General features: G+C 42.7%; 1 protein-coding gene across 2 annotated transcripts in view; it reads left to right on the top strand.

The window, feature by feature from the left end:
• The window catches only part of LOC120019685 (mitogen-activated protein kinase kinase kinase 5-like), a 59408-nt gene that overhangs the window by 7337 nt on the left and 32681 nt on the right, over window positions 1–19390 (top strand). For both annotated transcript variants that reach the window (XM_038963070.1, XM_038963069.1), the window contains exons 2-6: window positions 9293–9432; window positions 12489–12512; window positions 15953–16146; window positions 17013–17181; window positions 17745–17851. In XM_038963070.1, the coding sequence (XP_038818998.1) occupies window positions 9293–9432; window positions 12489–12512; window positions 15953–16146; window positions 17013–17181; window positions 17745–17851 (634 nt within the window). The remainder of the gene's footprint in view (window positions 1–9292; window positions 9433–12488; window positions 12513–15952; window positions 16147–17012; window positions 17182–17744; window positions 17852–19390) is intronic.

Here is a 19390-nt window from a genome sequence, read left to right as displayed (position 1 = left end):
ACTGGAGGCTGTCATAAAGGAAACAGTCAAACTGTTGTGATGTACAGTAGAGGTCATCTGGAAGGAACAACTCTACCCAAATGATGTGGTGTCACATGAGACAAAATATTGAATATATAGTCAAGAGTGTGTCCTTTGATAGAGAATTCTATTTTGGAGAAGTATCTATAGAGTATATACTGGGTTCAAGGGTTATAAGTCACTCAACATTACAGGATAGGCCTACACACACCACATTCAGCATTGTTTTCCCTGCCAAAGGATTCCACCACAAGATCCCACATGCACTCTGGTCTGACCTGAAGGCTGGCTGGCAGCTGTCACTCTCTGCTCCTATTGGTTGTCTACTAAGTTGTTTATCCATGTTCATGTGTACGCTGGCTGCCCATGTGGGCCAGAAAGCATTAGGTCAGGAGAAATTGGATCACCAACAACACTACTTTCCAGGGAATCCAGTCTTTACTGGAAAGGAAGAGAAAAAAATCCATGTTATCCTCAGAAAAATAGAGTGGTACAGAGTGTTGGTTGACCAAAGCACTCTGTCAGGTTTTATCTCCAGTTTGGGTATGTGGTGTCACATTTCCCAGCAGCAGTTGGCAGTAGGGCAAGGGAGTAGTTATGACCTGTAGATGTTGGCAGGGAGAGACTATTGCGTGACCTCACAAAGGTATCTTGGTGCTGTATTTCGTTATTGCCAGGTGATCACTTTGTATATTAGTATCCTTCATGTTAAATGGAATTACGTTGAGACATAAAGTGCTGTTGTTAAAAACAAGTTCCGTTTAGTTTGTTTCTTTAACAAGAGGCCAATCAGGAAGTGTAAGGCAAATCTTGGCAACTGGCACTGTAGTGACCAGGCAGCTCCTTGTGTTTGGATGGGATCAATTCACATTCTGTTCTTACACTTTCCCCTTGGGCCATGGCACTCACTACTCACTCTCTGAAATATGCTAGTGTGAACAGAAACTAAACTACCAGATGCCGAGGATTCCTTCTACCGAAGGCCCTGGTGCTACTGACAAGTTACTCTCCCTTCCAGTCAGAGCTGGGGTTTGTCTCTTTCCTGCATATTGCACTCATTTCTAAAAATAAAGTAGTATTTCTTCTTTTTGGGCAAGGCATCCAACCAGCTGATTAACCATTGTAAAAGTACCCTGCATGCTTTCCTATGGCTGGGTTTATTTATAGAATCAGGCACGACATGCTCAATTTAAACACCAACACGGTGTCTTATTCCTTCGATTGTTTTTGCATAACAACACTGAACCTAATTTGGGCACTTAAGCCTCTTTTAACTGGTTTGGTTTCATGGGCCAACAAACCTGATCTGAAAATAACAATACATGTCTGAGTGGTTAAATTGCTTCCTGGAAGCAGCTAGCAACACTGGATGCTGTGTGAATTGAATATTAGTCCCATAGATTTTTCTTGACTGATTGTAGGACATCATAACGCACTGGTAGTTCCCTCTTCAATTCCGCTTCAATTTGACTGCAGGGAGACATAATGGCATGTGAACGGAGCACACTCTGCAGATAGAGGTCTCCGAGAACTCTATCTGCAGAGTGTGCTCCGTTCACATGCCATTATGTCTCCCTGCAGTCAAATTGCTGTTTTTGGAATTTTGGCAGAGGACATTCACATTTCTCTGGGCTTAAGTCACCACTGGCCCCTTCGAGCACGGTCATTATCAGACACAAGGTACTATTGCATGTTTGGGGAAAAGAAAACTGCAGTGGAGACTAGGGACCGTCATTCTTCCACTATGGGGTTGTTCCGTCCTGCGTCCTCCTCAGTGAGGCTGAGCTCCAGGGAAATCCATTACACTGGCGCGCTAGTAAACTCTCCTCTTTCCTCCTGAGTGATAAGGGGAAAGTACACATCATGGATGGCTAGACAGTGATGTCTTCACTCAACACTGTCATAGTTTGATAATGAATAGATGGATTATCACTGAGCAGAATGTGCTGAGAAATGAATGATTAAGCTTCAGTCATTCAATCATCCATCCACCATGGCGCGACGCCAAATGCTCAAATTCTCAACAAAGGCCTGAGAATTTTCTTACTACAATCTGAAATAATTACATTCTCAAGTGTTCTCATCTTGTGTATGTCTCGCTGGCATTTATTCACTGTGGGTGGTCAAAAGATATGCTTGAAGTAGAGTTACAGGAATTTTTGGGGGGATACGCTTGAAATCTTCAAAATATAAATTAAATATGGGAATGTAACGTTACTCTTACAGTTTTTCTTGCATGTCAACATTTGCATACATACATACACTTGGTGGCCAGTTTATTAGGTACAACCATTTAGTACCGGGTCAGACCCCCCTTTGCTTCTAGAACAGCCTGAATTCTTTGGGGACTAGAAATGTTGCTCAATTGGTATCTAGGGAGCTAACGTGTGCCAGGAAAACATTCCCCACACCATTACACCACCGCCACCAGCCTGTACCATTGACACCGGGAAGGATGGGGCCTTGGACTCATGCTGCTTACGCCAAATCCTGACTCTGCCATCAGCATGACGCAACCGGAACCAGGATTCGTTGGACCAGGCAATGTTTTTTCACTCCTCAATTGTCCAGTGTTGGTGATCACGTGTCCACTGGAGCCGCTTCTTCTTGTTTTTAGCTGATAGGAGTAGAAACCAGTGTGGTCGACAAGGACCGACGAGTTGTGCGTTCCGAGATGCCATTCTGCACACCACTGTTGTATTGTGCCGTTTGTTTGTGGCCCGCCTGTTCGCTTGCATGATTCTTGCCATTCTCCTTTAACCTCTCTCATCAGCGAGCTATTTTCGCCCACAGGACTGCTGCTGACTGGATGTTTTTTGTAAACCCTAAAGAGTGTTGTGCGTGAAAAAGCCCAGGAGGCCAGGCGTTTCTGAGATACAGGAACCGGCACCCCTGGCACTGTCGATCATACCACGCTCAAAGTCACTTAGGTCACTTGTTTTGCCCATTCTAACGTTAAATCAAACAGTAACTGCCTGCTTTATGTAGCAAGCCACAGCCACGTGACTCACTGTCTGTAGGAGTTAACCATTTTCGTGAACGGGGTGGTGTACCTAATAAACTGGTCAATGAGAGTATATACAGTTGAAGTCGGAAGTTTACATACACTTAGGTTGGAGTCATTAAAACTCGTTTTTAGTTTTGGCAAGTCGGTTAGGACATCTACTTTGTGGATGACACATTTTTCCAACAATTGTTTACAGACAGATTATTTGACTTATAATTCAATGTATCACATTTCCAGTGGGTCAGAAGTTTACATACACTAAGTTGACTGTACCTTTAAACAGCTTGGAAAATTCCAGAAAATGATGTCATGGCTTTAGAAGCTACTGATAGGCTAAAATCAAAAGAAATCAGCCAAGACCTCAGAAAAAAATTGTAGACATCCACAAGTCTGGTTCATCATTGGGAGCAAATTCCAAACGCTTGAAGGTACCACGTTCATCTGTACAAACAATAGTACGCAAGTATAAACACCATGGGACCACGCAGCAGTCATACCGCTCAGGAAGGAGACGCGTTCTGTCTCCTAGAGATGAACGTACTTTGGCGCGAGAAGTGCAAATCAATCCCGGAACAACAGCAAAGGACCTTGTGAAGATGCTGGAGAAAACAGGTACAAAAGTATCTATATCCACAGTAAAACGAGGCCTATATCGACATAACCTGAAAGGCCGCTCAGGAAGGAAGAAACCACTGCTCCCAAACCGCCATTAAAAAGCCAGACTACGGTTTGCAACTGCACATGGGGACAAAGATCGTACTTTTTGGAGAAATGTCCTCTGTTCTGATGAAACAAAAATAGAACTGTTTGGCCATAATGACCATCGTTATGTTTGGAGGAAAAAGGGGGAGGCTTGCAAGCCGAAGAAAACCATCCCAACCGTGAAGCACGGGGGTGGCAGCATCAGGTTGTGGGGGTGCTTTGTTGCAGGAGGGACTGGTGCACTTCACAAAATAGATGGCATCATGAGAAACGAAAATGATGTGGATATATTGAAGCAACATCTCAAGACATCAGTCAGGAAGTTCAAGCTTTGTCGCAAATGGGTCTTCCAAATGGACATTGACCCCAAGCATACTTCCAAAGTTGTGGCAAAATGGCTTAAGGACAACAAAGTCAAGGTATTGGAGTGGCCATCACAAAGCCCTGACCTCAATCCTGTAGAAAATTTGTGGGCAGAAATGAAAACGCGTGTGCGAGCAAGGAGGCCTAGTCAGTTACACCAGCTCTGTCAGGAGGAATGAGCCAAAATTCACGCAACTTATTGTGGGAAGCTTGTGGAAGGCTACCTGCAACAATTTTAATGGCAATGCTACCAAATACTAATTAAGTGTATGTAAATTTCTGACCCACTGGGAATGTGATGAAAGAAATAAAATCTGAAATAAATAATTCTCTTTACTATTATTCTGACATTTCACATTCTTAAAATAAAGTGGTGATCCTAACTGACCTAAAACAGGGCATTTTTACCTGGATTAAATGTCAGGAATTGTGAAAAACTGAGTTTAAATGTATTTGGCTAAGGTGTATGTAAACTTCCGACTTGAGCTGTATGTGTTTTTCTGAGGCTTTGAAGAGGAAATGGTACACATTGTCTGGCTTGTTTTTTTTTTTAAATGAAAGCTCTGTGAATGTGAGCATTTCATGAGAATTCAAGACTTAAGTATTCATACAAGTGTTTGCATAGGTCCATGGATTTATAATACATTATTCTTTGTCTCCCAGACACCTGCTAGGTGGGCACACTCTTTGGCATGGAGTAAAAGAGGGAATCTAATCCCTCTGTCCTTTTTCTGATTGACCAGTAACACTCCTACAGAGGTAAAATGGTGATTCCACCAGTAGGAGGTATAAACTGGATTAGAAAGCAATCAGAACATATATTAGCCTACTTCTATCTTGTTTAGGTTTTTCCCCACCTCATTTTGGTCCAAATGAGAGTTGTATAGGCACAGCCTGGTCAAGCCAGAGGTGACTGACCACTCTCACTGTGTGTTTACGAACAACAGGCAAGGGGTTAAAATGGGTCTACATAATTGACAAAGCAGCAACAATGTTTTTTGTGATTTTTTGGGGGGTTCGCTGAGTGATTTAGTGTTGTTCATCAGAATAAGTATCAGTAAATGTTCTTAGTGAAAAGAAGAGCATCAGTCTCAGATATATTCAACGCTGTATTACCGGGAGTCACAACTGCAGCAGTAGCTGTCAAGTTCAAGGAATAGTTGAGGACACAGAGTATGAATAAGAGCTGCAGTCTGTCCTCACTCATTGTTGTGTCTGTGCGTTGTTCTGAGAAGGGAAATGAAACATTTATTTTTATTTTTTTCTGTCAGTAAATGGATAGACGTCATAGAATAGTACTCAATAAAAGGCAAGGGCACCAAGAAATCACACAATGTTCCTCCACTATTCCCAGAGCCTCATTTCCTCCTTCTGTTTTGTTGTTCACTGTTCTGTTCTTTGGAAAAGATCAGCACTGGGGAAGATGTGTGAAATGGGCAGTGCCAACAAAGGGGGTGGCAGATTATGACCGCTCATGTGTCACAGTTGAGACACTCAGGTGTTCTACTTCTAACCTTGTTTTGAGGATTCAAATACAACAGAAAAACAAGGACTTACGTACATGGCCTACATCACTTTTGTGTGCAGAGTTGTTTATCACCAACTATTCATGTTTCGAGAGTTGGCTGTTGATAATTGGCTAGTTTATCACCACTAACACTTATAACCCATTGATGCTGCATCTATTCCCTAAACTCAAATCCATATTTTCTATCAAGTCTCTCTTATACCAGCACTCTTTAAACCGTACTTTTAAAACAAAGTGCCAGTACAACTGTGCATAATGCAGTCAAGTGTACAGTACTGTATCATGCCTCACCAGACACCTCAGTGTTGTCAGCTGAGAGCTGAGGAGCTCTTAAGTCAAGGAGGCCACTCATGTCTCCTCTTACTCTCTAATACAAGACTCTCATTCTCTGTGTCTACCACATTTTCCATATGTTCACATTTTTCCGAAATCATCATTCATACAAGCCCTGCCCTATGTAAGCTAATATTTTCCCCTGGCTCATACCTAATCCTATACAAGGCAGAGGTTTCCAAGGATAGCGCTGTATGTACCCTACCCATTTCCTCATAGAAGTGTCTGTGACGTTCTAACTTCTACACAGATGGATGGCTCCACTACTGGTATCAAACATTTGCAGTTCTCTGGTCTTTTCACATGAACACATCTCTCATATGTAATATTGATGGGGGCCCCTCTGCTAGCGGATAAATGAGTCCCGTAATATATTATTCAACAGCAAGCCTGTACTATCTGGAATGAGGAGATGCTGGCATTTGACCTCATCCAGTATTCTTCCTCACACTGTACATAATGTAGGCCTAACAGAGGTGGCCTATCATAAAAAACAATGGAGAAAATGCATCCCTTAACATTTTAACATGGAAATAGCTGTTATATCATTCAGTCTACAGTAGCAGCTAATGTGTGGTGTTCAATGTAGGTCTACATTCCATTAGACTTTTGGGGAAAAAAACATGAAGGGCTTGACATTAGCCTGTTTATCCACTTGTCCTTCAGACAAGAAACCACTTTACAAAATAAAAAGCATTATTATTCCCATACCGTTATTACAGAGAATCAGACAAATTATGCTACCGTCTGCCTTTAACACTGCCCCTTTTGACAACAAAAAAAACTCTTTACCTGACTAGCTTTTTTGAAAGATGTCAAGAAATGCACACATTTTGTGCTCTTGTAGGAAGCAATCACTCCCCTATTGGTGACTTCAAATGATCTATAACTGGGCTAGTAACTCGCTAACTAGCAAAGGATATGAACAAAATATACACACGTGGCTACATGCAGCTTTTGCTTTGATCTCAAAACAAGCGCATCTACTCATGACCACAGCACTCCAATTCAAAGTAAATGGCACAGATCCATATTTGGCAATGGTCTATTTGCATTTAGGCCTACTGCAGCTCTGATTGGTTATGCCGCACGGTCTGTATAGAGTACAGGCTGAGTCGTGCACAGTAGAATCCTACTCAGATGCGTTCTGCCTACAACAAAATGTCTTGCATAGTTTGTTTTGTTTTGATATATTGCACTAAAAGTGGCTAATATTGTGTTGATTTGATCACAATTGCCACAGTAAAGGGAAACCTTGATAGTGTTAACTAACAGGGAAAATCTCGTGCTTCTCTCTGTGGGCTCTGATTTTTCTTTTGTGCCTGTGATGTAGTCCTGGGGGAGCTGCGTGGCAGTCTCTGGGCAGTTTACAGGGAACTGTTGTCTCAGTGATGACTAATTAAGGGGATGTCGTGAGAATAAGTGCTCACTTAAAAGGTCAACCTCTGTGAACCTCTGTATATATATATAAAAATGACCCCATTTTCGTGATATCTAATTGGTAGTTACAATCTTGTCCTATCGCTGCAACTCCCGGACGGACTCGGGAGAGGCAAAGGTCGAGAGCCATGCACCTTCCGAAACACGACCCTGCCAAGCCGCACTGCTTCTTGACACACTGCTCGCTTAACCCGGAAGCCAGCCGCACCAATGTGTCAGAGGAAACACCGTACAACTGGCGACCGTGTCAGTGTGCGTGCGCCCGGCCCGTCACAGGAGTCGCTAGAGCGCGGTGGGACAAGGACATCCCGGCCGGCCAAACCCTCCCCTAACCCGGACGACTAACCCCCAATTGTGCGCCGCCTTATGGGTCTCCCGGTCGCGGCCGGCTGCGACACAGCCCGGGATCGAAACCCGGATATGTAGTGGCACCGCTAGCACTGCGATGCAGGGCTTTACACCGCTGCGCTACACGGGAGGCGAGGGTGCATATTTAGGTTTCCATCAATATCAATTAGCTCCACCTGTTGGGAGACAATACAGTGCCCATCGCCTGCATCACTTTAGGCCTACACACGTACATCACTTCTTCTTGGGTTGTAATGAAAGTGTGTGACCTGAACAGAGCCTTTAAGACCCAGTAAGAAGAAACGACTTCCTGGTGGCATTTACATGTCCTTGCTGAGTGGGAGGGACTGCGCTCTTGCCTGGGCGGACTGGCCCTATGAAAATGAAAATGTTGCTAAAACAAGCCAGGCTGTCTCCACTGGGACCTTGTTTTTGCATAACAACACAGTAGCACACACACACTAGAATGTATATTAAAATAGATTGCTTGTTTGCTTTGATTATCCCTGTGGTGTTGGCTGTCTATGTGGATGTTTGGTTCTCAATGAGTGAGAATAGCGTTGGGTTTGTAGTGGACTGGAACCCAGGTATTACAGTGAAAGGGAGCTCCATCGGAAGGGATGAAAAGCTCTATACTAAGCTATATGTAATGTGTATGTTGACATGGAAGGGGAAACTTGGAAGCACATGAAAAGGTGGGGTGGGTCTGTTAAATATTATCTCTCTGGAGAGCTCTGTCATTACAAAACACTGCATCACAGTTCTAGCCCAGTTTTGTTTGTGCAGTTATCAGTCAGTGGGAGCTACCAGAGGGACTTCTGGAAGAACCCCACCCCAGGCTTACTACCAGACAATGTTATTTTGGCCTTTTCTTTTGGAAGTTTTAGTGATGTCTCACAGTCTGGTCTAAAAAGGACCATTTGGGCAAATTAAATATTCTACTTCAGTCCAAAACAATTGTACAGGCCATTATTGTCCCATCAATCTGATTTCATATGAAACCTAAACAAACTGTGGTAAATGTGACGAAACTAGTAACGAAACTAATGTTGTAGGCTTAAAATATGTTATACTACAGGCAGTTGTTCAGTGTTAAAGGCCCAGTGCAGTCAAATGTGATTTTCCTCTGTTTTTATATATATTTCCAAACTATGAGGTTGGAATTATACTGTGAAATTGTGAAAATTATGATAATGCCCTTTTAGTGTAAGAGCTGTTTGAAAAGACCGCCTGAAATTTCAGCCTGCTTTGGTGGGATGGATTTTTTGGCCTGCCTGGTGACATCAAATAAGGAAGAGTTCCAAACCTCTCTGCCAATAACAGCTAGTTTTCAGTTTCCCCCTCCCCACTCAGACCACTCCTAGACAGTCCTAGCAAAATTCTTGCTTGAGAAATTGCTCTTTGCTAAGAAGCAATTTTTGTTTGACCATTTAATTGAAAACAATCACAGTAAGGAACTTAATTGTTACCCAGAAATGATTTGATATGGAGATAAAAACGACTACATTGGGCCTTTAAGACTACTAACAGGCCTACTCTGTCCCTCCCAGACATAGCTGTAGTGGAGATGACGGACGCTTTCCGCCAGCCCTCCCTGTTCTACCACCTAGGTGTGAGGGAGAGCTTCAGCATGGCCAACAACATCATCCTGTACTGTGACACCAACTCCGACTCGCTACAGTCCCTACAGGTAAGCTGTATGGGCATGTGCGCACACACACACACACACACACACACACACACACACACACACACAGGCCTGACGTAAACATATCTGCAGCCTGTCATTTTCTCATCGCTTCAAATTAATCATTAATGTTCCCACAATGGATATAATGTAACAAGGCTCATCGGGTTAATGACAAAGGTATAAGTAAAGGAGATGCTCCTTCACTAACATTGGACTCTTTTAAATGTATATGCCAGTTATTTCAAGGGAGTCATGTTTGAAAGGTGAGAGGTTGATTTTAGAACCTTTGAACTGCCAAACCGTTTTGTTGTTTTATCTTGCTCATTTTGCACTAATTTTCTTTTTTATTCTCCGTATACTTTTTAAGCCATTAAGTGCACAAGATCACAGTCTATATTTAGAATATGAGTGTGTGGGGAACATGTAATAGCTATCATTGCTGTTGTGTTGTTGTGACAGATAAACACATCAGTGATTTGTTGGTGGGAGATGCATTAACAACCAGGCAGGATATGGTGTGTTTCATAAGATATTAGGGCTATGTAAAAATAGCATTTGACTGAAGAAAAAAATCAACACACAGAATTTGGTTTAATATTGCACCCCTTTACCTCTGTTTCACCCTTTAGTCTTGTAAAAGAGAATGTTGTCGACATTGAATGTGTTTATGACAGACTGACTCATATCCTGGCATTTAAAGGCCCAGTGTAGTCAAAAATGTGATTTTCCTGTGTTATATCTATACTGAACAAAAATATAAATGCAACATGGAAAGTGTTAGTCCCATGTTTCATGAGCTGAAATAAAAGATCCCAGAAATGTTCCATACGTACAAAAAGCATATTTCTCTAATATTTTGTGCACAAATTTGTTTACATCCCTGTTGGTGAGTATTTCTCCTTTGCCAAGATAATCCATACATTTGACAGGTGTGACATATTAAGATGCTGATTAAACAGCATGATCATTACACAGGTGCACTTTGTCATGGGGACAACAACAAAAAAACACTCTAAAATGTACAGTTGTCACACAACACAATGCCACAGATTTCTCATGTTTTGAGGGAGTGTGCAATTGGCATGCTGACTGCAGAAATGTCCACCAGAGCTGTTGCGAGAGAATTTAATGTTAATTTCTCTACCATAAGCCGCCTCCAACATCGTTTTAGAGAATTTGGCAGTACATCCAACCAGCCTCACAACCGCAGACCATGTGTAACCATGGTCTGCGGTTTGCTAATGCCAACATTGTGAACCCCATGGTGGCGGTGGGGTTATGGTATGGGCAGGCATAAGGTACGGACAACGAACACAATTGTATTTTAGCGATAGCAATTTGAATGCACAGAGAAACCGTGACGAGATCCTGAGGCCCATTGACGTGCCATTCATCCGGAGCCATCGACGCCTGTTTCAGCATGATAATGCACGGCCCCATGGCGCAAGGATCTGTACACAATTCCTAGTAGCTGAAAATGTACCAGTTCTTCCATGGCCTGCATACTCACCAGACCCATGGAGCATGTTTGGGATGCTCTGGATCGACATGCACAACAGCATGTTCCAGTTACTGCCAATATCCAACATCTTCGCGCAGCCATTGAAGAGGAGTGGGACAACATCCCACAGGCCACAATCAACAGTCTGATCAACTCTATGCGAAGGAGATGTGTCGCGCTGCATGAGGCAAATGGTGTTCACACCAGATACGGACAGTTTTTTTGATCCACGCCCCTACCTTTTTTTAAAGGTATCTATGACCAACAGATGCACATCTGTATTCCCAGTCATGTGAAATCCATAGATTAGGGCCTAATGAATTGATTTCAATTGACTGATTTCCTAATATGAACTGTAACTCAGTAAAATCTTTGAAATTGTTGTATGTTGCGTTTATCATTTTTGTTCAGTGTAGATATTTCCACACAAGGTTGAAATAATACTGTGAAATTGTGAAAATTATGATAATGCCCTTTAAGTGTAAGAGCTGTTAATTTTGTTAAAACCTCTCTGCCAATAACAGCTAGTTTTCCGATTTTCCCCTCCCCACTCAGACCACTCGCAGACAGTCCTAGCAAAATTCTTGCTTAAAAAATTGCTCTTTGCTAAGAAGCAATTTGTTACTTTTGACCATTTGAATTGAAAACAATCACAGTAAGATGCATAGTAGTTACCCAGAGATGATTTGATATTGATCTTTTTTTAAATGGCTGCAATGAACCTTTAACCTTTTGGCCCTGAGTCTGTCAGGCGATGAATTCACAGTCGAGTTAACATTAGCCTAAATTGGTTTGAAAAGTGAGAGGGCCTTGCAGTCACACGGGAATCCCCTATCAATGACCACCACCAACAACAACACAGGTATGCAAGTGAGAGAATGAGGGGGAGGGGAGATGATGGTTTCCTGTGCGTTTATATATGCAGAAACCAAGATACCCCAAACACTCCTGTGACCTGCTCTGCTCTGACACTGTCATTGACATAAAAAAAGCATTGCAATCTTTTGAAATTGTCGTAAATTCCTCAAAGAATAAGTCATATTTGACAAAGTGTACCCGAACATAAATATTATGCCTGTAATCTTGATAAACTATATTCTCCATCTCAACCCACCTACAGCCTGAAGTTAAAAAAAAATATGACTTTCTGTAGTGGTTTTAACATATCCCTATCAGCCTGCAGTCTTCAAACTGTACCAGCTCCCTTATTGAGGGTTAAGAGTAACAATGGCTGCTGTGTTAACCGTTATAGATTGTTCAGAATAAAGAGACTCCATTGTGTACACGTGCTGAGGCTCAACCTCTTTTTAAAGTGCCTTTTGCCATGTTTAATATCTCCATGGTTGTTTGCTGGCCCTTAGCCTACACAACGGCACTGCAAAATGAAATGTTAGTGCTGATGTATCCGCGTTTCTACTGGTTTTGTTTGCAAGTGCAGGAGTCCATTTATAGCTTGACTTAAGGATCGCTCTAGTGAACTGTGACCAATGTAATGTTTGTGATTTTCCCCTACTATCCACAATGCAGTATTGACGTTTCGCTTTTTCTCTTGCAGGAGATCGTTTGCCAGAAGAACACTGTAAGTGCACAAACTCAACACTGTGTCTCTATTTCAAAGTTGTTAATGGCACACCTCTCTTGTCTCTTCCTTCTTTCACGTTTCCTGTCTGAAGGTAAATGCAATAAACTGATTTTTACTCATGCCAACATTCAACAATGCAGCCATCGCTGGTACCATCAAACACTTTTCATTACCCAGTTCAATATCCCTCTAGTTTGGCTTTGTGCATTCTGCTGTGTGTACAGTAAACTAAAGCATTTCCCCTTACTCAGAGAGTTTTCTAGAATAGCTGTACTTGGTTGACAGGCAGCCTTATCACCAGGGTGACTGGGGTGCTATGGAAAGCAGAGAGAAAACGAGAGAATGAGTTGACTCTCATTTCCGATTTCCTGCCTCCCTGCCGTCTGTAACACAGTGTCTGCCAGTCCTTCTGCCTAGTGATAGCCAGGTCAGACAGGGAGGCACCACACTGTCTGTTTGTCTGTGTCTGTCTGTCTGGCTGGCTTTCTTATACAGAATAATACGATATGGTGACATTGATGCACTGTGGCATGAGGGGGAAAAAGCTGTGAGGTTGAGGCAAGGGCATGGACAGGGGGCCTCCTCAGCAGCTATGGGCCGCCTGCCGGGCTGGTGCTGCCTGTAGGGCTAATGGGAGCGACAGGGTTGCCCTCCTCAAGCTTAGCTGGCGTAATTGACTTTACGAAGTGGAATAAGGTGGCTTGGTGCTCCAGGAAGCAGGTTGATGGCTGATCGGTGTGTTGCGACAGAGCATTACAGTGAGAGTCCACTACCGCCATCCGTGACTGACTGTCTTTCTCTAGTTGTATCTACACACCACGCCCCTTCTCTCTGCTCTGAGAGAACAAATACACCACGCCCCAGAAGGATATGACACATTAGTGGCACTCTGACCAAGGGGTTATATCACATGGTACACCACTAATCAGAACAAATTCCTGGATTGTTTTATGGCTGCAGCCAGCCGGGCGGTCATACAGGTATTAGGGCTAACGATTAATGTTAAGTCATTACTCACACACACTACTTATTCCCGTCTACCCCTCCCCCTTTATGAATAGGTTAATCCTGTACTGCCTGACTGATATTTAACTCCTTAATTACCGTAATTACCGTGCTAACACCCCGGTCCCAAATGGCACTGTATGTATTCCCTATATAGTGCACTACTTTTTGTCCAGAGCCCATATGTAGTGCACTATGTAGAAAATAGGGTGTGATTTTGGGACACACCCCCAGTTTTCGGTTCCTTTCTGCTCCTTAAGGTTGTTGTTTTGGAGACCTGCGTGCCACCTACTATTACCTAATACAGTCACAAACAAGAATCTAATGAGACTCAAACACAGGTGCTGCTGGGGTTGCCGGGGCGAAGGATGGCCCCTGGCGACTAAAACATTTATTATGATGTGTTGTCGTCATGTGATCCGCCGGGTCATGACTCACACAGTTTGTGTGGCTCAATATAGGACAGGAAGGATGTCGTAATCTGTGGATGCACCTAGCCGTGACAAGCCGCCACAGGTTATTTTGGAAAGTTATGGCATGACTAGTGATGTCATAAAAAACATGTGATTGCAGAAGAGGAAGCCGTTTTTTCGTTCCAATTTCTACAGGCAGAACTTAACCCTCTGTTCACTTCCTTTTGTTACAAGTGTGAGTAGCAAGCATCCCAGGTGTGTTCTTTTAGGTTAAAGTGATACAGAGAGATTCAAATATCCACTGACCGTGCAGACTCAGGATGCATCTGGACAGCACAACAGATGTGGATCAGCAAAATCCCTTTTGTTTTTTACTGTGGCCTACACGTTCAAGTATAATTTGGTCAGGATCCATCAACTTAAGCTTTTCTAGTGCTGAGTGTTGAGTATACTGTGAATGACAGACTACAATGACAGACATCAATGATAGATGTATTGGTACTCTCTACACCACATGCAAATACAGCTGGACAAGAGTAGTAAGACAGACCTGGTTTGAATTGGATTTCCATGAGCAACATGAATGGGAGTTTTAAGGGCAGCTCTGCCCTGAGGGCAGTGTGAGCAGTTCAGTCAAACAGATCCTAATGTCACTGTAATTACTGATGTGGATCTGTCCCCCAGGCCACCGGCTCTTCAGACAGACTCATTATGTCCAATTCTCCATGGGTACAACATCACCATTGTCCCTGCAGATCAGGGTGGTAAATTACTAGCACAGAAAAAGGCCCATACTACTGTCCTCCCATTGTACAGTCAGGTCCAGAATTATTGGCACCCTTGATAAAGATTAGCAAAAGTACTGAGCTATATTGTATGCTGCATGTTTTAATACGAATACAATTTCTCAGAGAAAGCAATTTTGATTAACAAGTAAAAATGTATTTTCTCAAAATGAAAACTATTATTGGCACCCCTGTTTTCAATACCTTTCAATACCTCCACTTGCGAGGATAACGGCACTGAGACTTTTTCTCAAATGTTTTATGAGATGGAGAACACATTGGTAGGGATCTAAGATCATACCTTCATACATAATCTTCCCAGATCCTTGATATCTTTCATCTGCGCTTATGGACTCCCCTCTTCAATTCAAACCACAAGTTTTCAATGGGGTTTTAAGTCAAAATGCAGATTTTGTGTTAAATTAACCATTTCCTTGTGGATGTTGATGTGTGGTTGGCGTTATTGTCTTGCTGGAAGATCCATTTGCGGCCAACTTTCAGCCTCCTAGCAGAGGCAAGCAGGTATTTGGCTAAAATGTCCTGGAACTGGGTAAAGTTGATGATGCCATTGACCTTAACAAGGGCCCCAGGACCTGTGGAAGCCAAATAGCCCCATAACATCAATGATCCACAATAGGTATGGGGTTCTTTTATGCTTCTGAATTCTTATTTCGATGCCAAACCCACCACGGGTGTACGGGCCAAAGAGTTCTATTTTCATATCATCCTACAAATGTAAACACATGGAGTTTGCTCAATGGCATTGGTACTTGGATTGGAAAGATTCTTTATGGGGTAGCGCTCTAAGATCTCTCCAAATGTGTTCTCCAATTTTATAAAACGTTTTACGAATTTACTCAGTGCCGTTATCCTCTCAATGGGAGGAAAATAAATATTACTTGTTACTTTATCGGAGTTATTGTATTAGTATAAAATAATATAATTTCCTATTTTTTTGTATATAATATAGCTCACTAATTGTGTTATTTTTTTGCTCATCTTTATCAAGGTTGCCAATAATTCTGGACCATCGCATGCAGTCAGTAGGGCATGTAAGGGGATGCTCTGTTGCTGTTCTCAATTTCTCCAGTCTTCATATTGGGGTAGACTTTACCGAGCAAACTAAACCAAGTATTTGTGATATTTAGCTATTTGACCCATGTCTGACACTGACACATCAAACCAACTCTACATGCACCAAAACCCAAAATGTTGTTTCTGCTTTTTCCCCCAGACATGCGCAGCCAACTACAGCTTCATCCCATACATGGTGACGCCCCACAACAAGGTGTACTGCTGCGAGAGCAGCCTGATGAAGGGCCTGACGGAGTTGATGCAGCCCAGCTTCGAGATGCTGCTGGGGCCCATCTGCATGCCCCTGCTGGACCGCTTCGTCCAGCTGCTCAAGGTGCCACAAGCCAACTCCTGGTGAGTAGCAGAGAAGTGTTTTGGGTTAGGTGCTGGGCCAGCTAGCCGATAGGTCCAACACCTGGTGAATAGTATAGGTTTGGGGTAGATAGTGGCTTGGGAGTTTGTCGGTTAGACACTGGGCCTAAGACCAGCCCAGAGGTCTACATTCAGCCAGGCTTGATTTGTAGAAGTCACATGTTTCTTCTCTCACCAAGCTGTAGTGAAACAGGTGTCATCTCACTAGGGAGGTAGGTGTGGTACTGTAGTTGGGAATGAGTTGTGAACACGCATGACAAGGTGATTATTACAGAGCTGTTATTGCCAGCAGGGGTGTATTACATTGACCTAGCGTGTACTGGTTTGTGTGTTGTCTTGTGTAATTTTCTGTGGTTGATTATGCAATATGGATGTCTAGCTGATGAAGTGCGATAGCCCTTTGCGTCGGATATTGCACTTCTTGAGTATTCCTCAGAAGACATTGTATTATACAACTCACTCATTTTATATTTTTGAAATAGCGTTGTAACATATTGGCTTGCATAGCAATCTCAGTTTTAATGTTAGCTTGACTTAGTTATGTCCTAATGTTTTAGGGGTTTCTCTCTGCCAATATTCAGCATCACTGCCTCTCTTCCAGGAATAATGAGTCATGCTTTAGAGAGCTGAGAGAATTTGCTCTTTGGGTGAAGGTTTTGTCTCCTGGAAATGTGCTGCTCCAATAGCGCAGTGAAGAAGACATTGAAGGGGCTCTTTTCCCAATACCTATTTCCCCAGAAAATCATACCAAGACATAGCAATGGGTTCTTTGCAGAAAATGTTGATTTCATGTTGATTTCTAGTGTGAAATAACATATTTATGAGTCTCTCTGTTTCCCCTTTTGTAGCCAATACTTCAGAGAAACCATTCTCAACGAGCTCCGGAAAGCGCGGGAGTTGTTCACGGGGTCGGAGCTGGCCTCAGAACTCAGCCGTATTCAACAACGATTGGACAACGTAGAGTGCCTTTCAGCTGACATTGTCATCAACCTGCTTCTGTCCTACAGGGACATCCAGGTACATGTTACCCTCTTTTACGCTTGTCGAATGCTGCTGGCAGAGTCACTTTAGGCAGACTGCAATGCCTCAGCAGACAGCATAAATGTGTTAGGGCCTCCCTTGGCTACTAGAGGCATTTCAGAAGGACTACCTGCCTGTGGAATGCTGCAGGCTAAGCTTTTTGTCATCTTTCTGTGGCTAATCGTAAGGCTACTGCACTCCGGTCCGTTCTCTCTGCATTGCGATGCCATTCACCCTACAGGCTCCCATCCCGCCAGCCATAGCAGCCACCAGCCACATTTAATAAATGATACAAAAGACCAGAACTACAAGGAGAAAGTGAATTATTGAATATGTTTTGGATAAATATATACTGGACAAGAAATGGTGGAAGAGAGGACATTTTAATTATTGAACTACTTGAATAAGCCAACAGTGTCCTTCCCAGGTGCAGTGAAGTGACTTTGTAAGGGAACACGAACATAGACAGGTTTCATGTTAACGATAGCAACCAAGATGGCTGAGTGGGTACATTATCTTTAGTCCAACAATCTGTTTTTCTGTGTTTGTATGTAATGTAGGATTATGAATCTATAGTGAAGCTGGTGGAGACCTTGGAGAAGCTTCCTACATTCGACCCTGTGGCCAATCCCCATGTCAAGTTCCACTATGCCTTTGCACTGAATCGGTAAGACCCTGAGTATGTCACACCTGGTTTGTCTACACACGCACACACTCACACCCTCACACACAGATGCACACACAGACGCATGCATGTGCTAAACATGTGTGTCTGTGCTCTGGGTCAGAACATCACAGATGTTCAGCTTGGAAAGTATTTTACTGCTTGCTCTTTAACATGCTGCCTCTCTTGTCACTGGTTCTCCTGCATGCTACAACGCAACACTGGTGTCTAGCCAGTTAGGATAGCATTTTGCTGCATTTATCAGTGGTAGAAAATGTACCCAATTGTCATACTTGAGTAAAAGTAAAGATACTTTACTGGAAAATAACTCAAGTAAAAGTGAAAGTCACCCAGTAAAATACTACTTGATAGAAGTCTAAAAGTATTTGGTTTTACACATAATTAAGTATCAAAAGTAAATTGAATTGCTAAAATATACTTAAGTATCAAAAATAAAAGTATAAATAATTTCACATTCCTTATATTAAGCAAACCAGACGGCACCATGTTCTTTTTTTCTCTTTTTTTTTTTACAGATAGCCAGGGGCGTGCCCCAACACTCAGACATCCTTTAGAAACTAAGCATTTGTGTTTAGTGAGTCTGCCATTTCAGAGGTAGTAGGGATGACCAGGGATGTTCTCTTGATAAGCATTCAACATGCAACTTGTACATTTGGGTGTCAGGAAAATGTAGGGAGTTAAAAGTACATTATTTTCTTTAGGAATGTAGTGAAGTAAAAGTTGTCCAAAATATAAATACTGCAAAAAACGACCTAAGTAGTACTTTAAAGTGATTTTACTTAAGTACTTTACACCACTGCATTTTATACCCTCAAAGAAACACATTAAGAAACCTGTTGCACATTCTTTGCATAATTGAATGGCTCAAAAATTAAGATGGTTGCCATGAGTCTGTGTGCTGGTTTAGACAGCAGCCTCTTTGTTCACAATTTCCCCAACTGGATGTGGTTTATGACTCAGCAGTTTAGTACACCATTGCAAAAACTTGCCACTATCCTGCAATAATGAAGCATGAATGATGAGAACTAAACCTGTCTGAAAAGCAGTGATTTCTGTTGAGTCAAGCTTTGCCTGTTGCACAATCCCTCCCCCCTCCACGTTTGCCTATTGCATGACTGGAGTGGGCTAGGCTGACTCACTGCTTAGCTTCATCCCCCCCCCCCCCCCCCCCCCCCTCCAGTTGCACTTCAGCGGTACTCTGGTATTGAAGTGAAAGCTGGTGAGAGGAAATAGCTTCCCGTTCTTATGCTTATTTAGCATCCATCTCTATGGCTCTGTTGAGATCCATATTAGTGTGCCCATGCCAACTAAGTTATTCCGGCCACGAGGCTCACACTGGGATGCTGTTCGGCTGCCTTGTGAAAGAACCTGTGGAGACTTTGTTGTCCCCCTTTGGGGCGCAAAGAAAAAGGGATAAAGAGGAAGCATAAGAAAACTGAAAGACTAATCAGGCAATTATATTTCATATTCAGACAATGTATGTTCAAAATAGAATGGGATCCGAGGGAGGAATAGAATTTG

Source organism: Salvelinus namaycush, chromosome 24, assembly GCF_016432855.1.
Source record: "Salvelinus namaycush isolate Seneca chromosome 24, SaNama_1.0, whole genome shotgun sequence".
In the NCBI taxonomy this organism is placed as follows: domain Eukaryota; kingdom Metazoa; phylum Chordata; class Actinopteri; order Salmoniformes; family Salmonidae; genus Salvelinus; species Salvelinus namaycush.
This window is presented reverse-complemented; position numbering and strand designations above follow the sequence as displayed.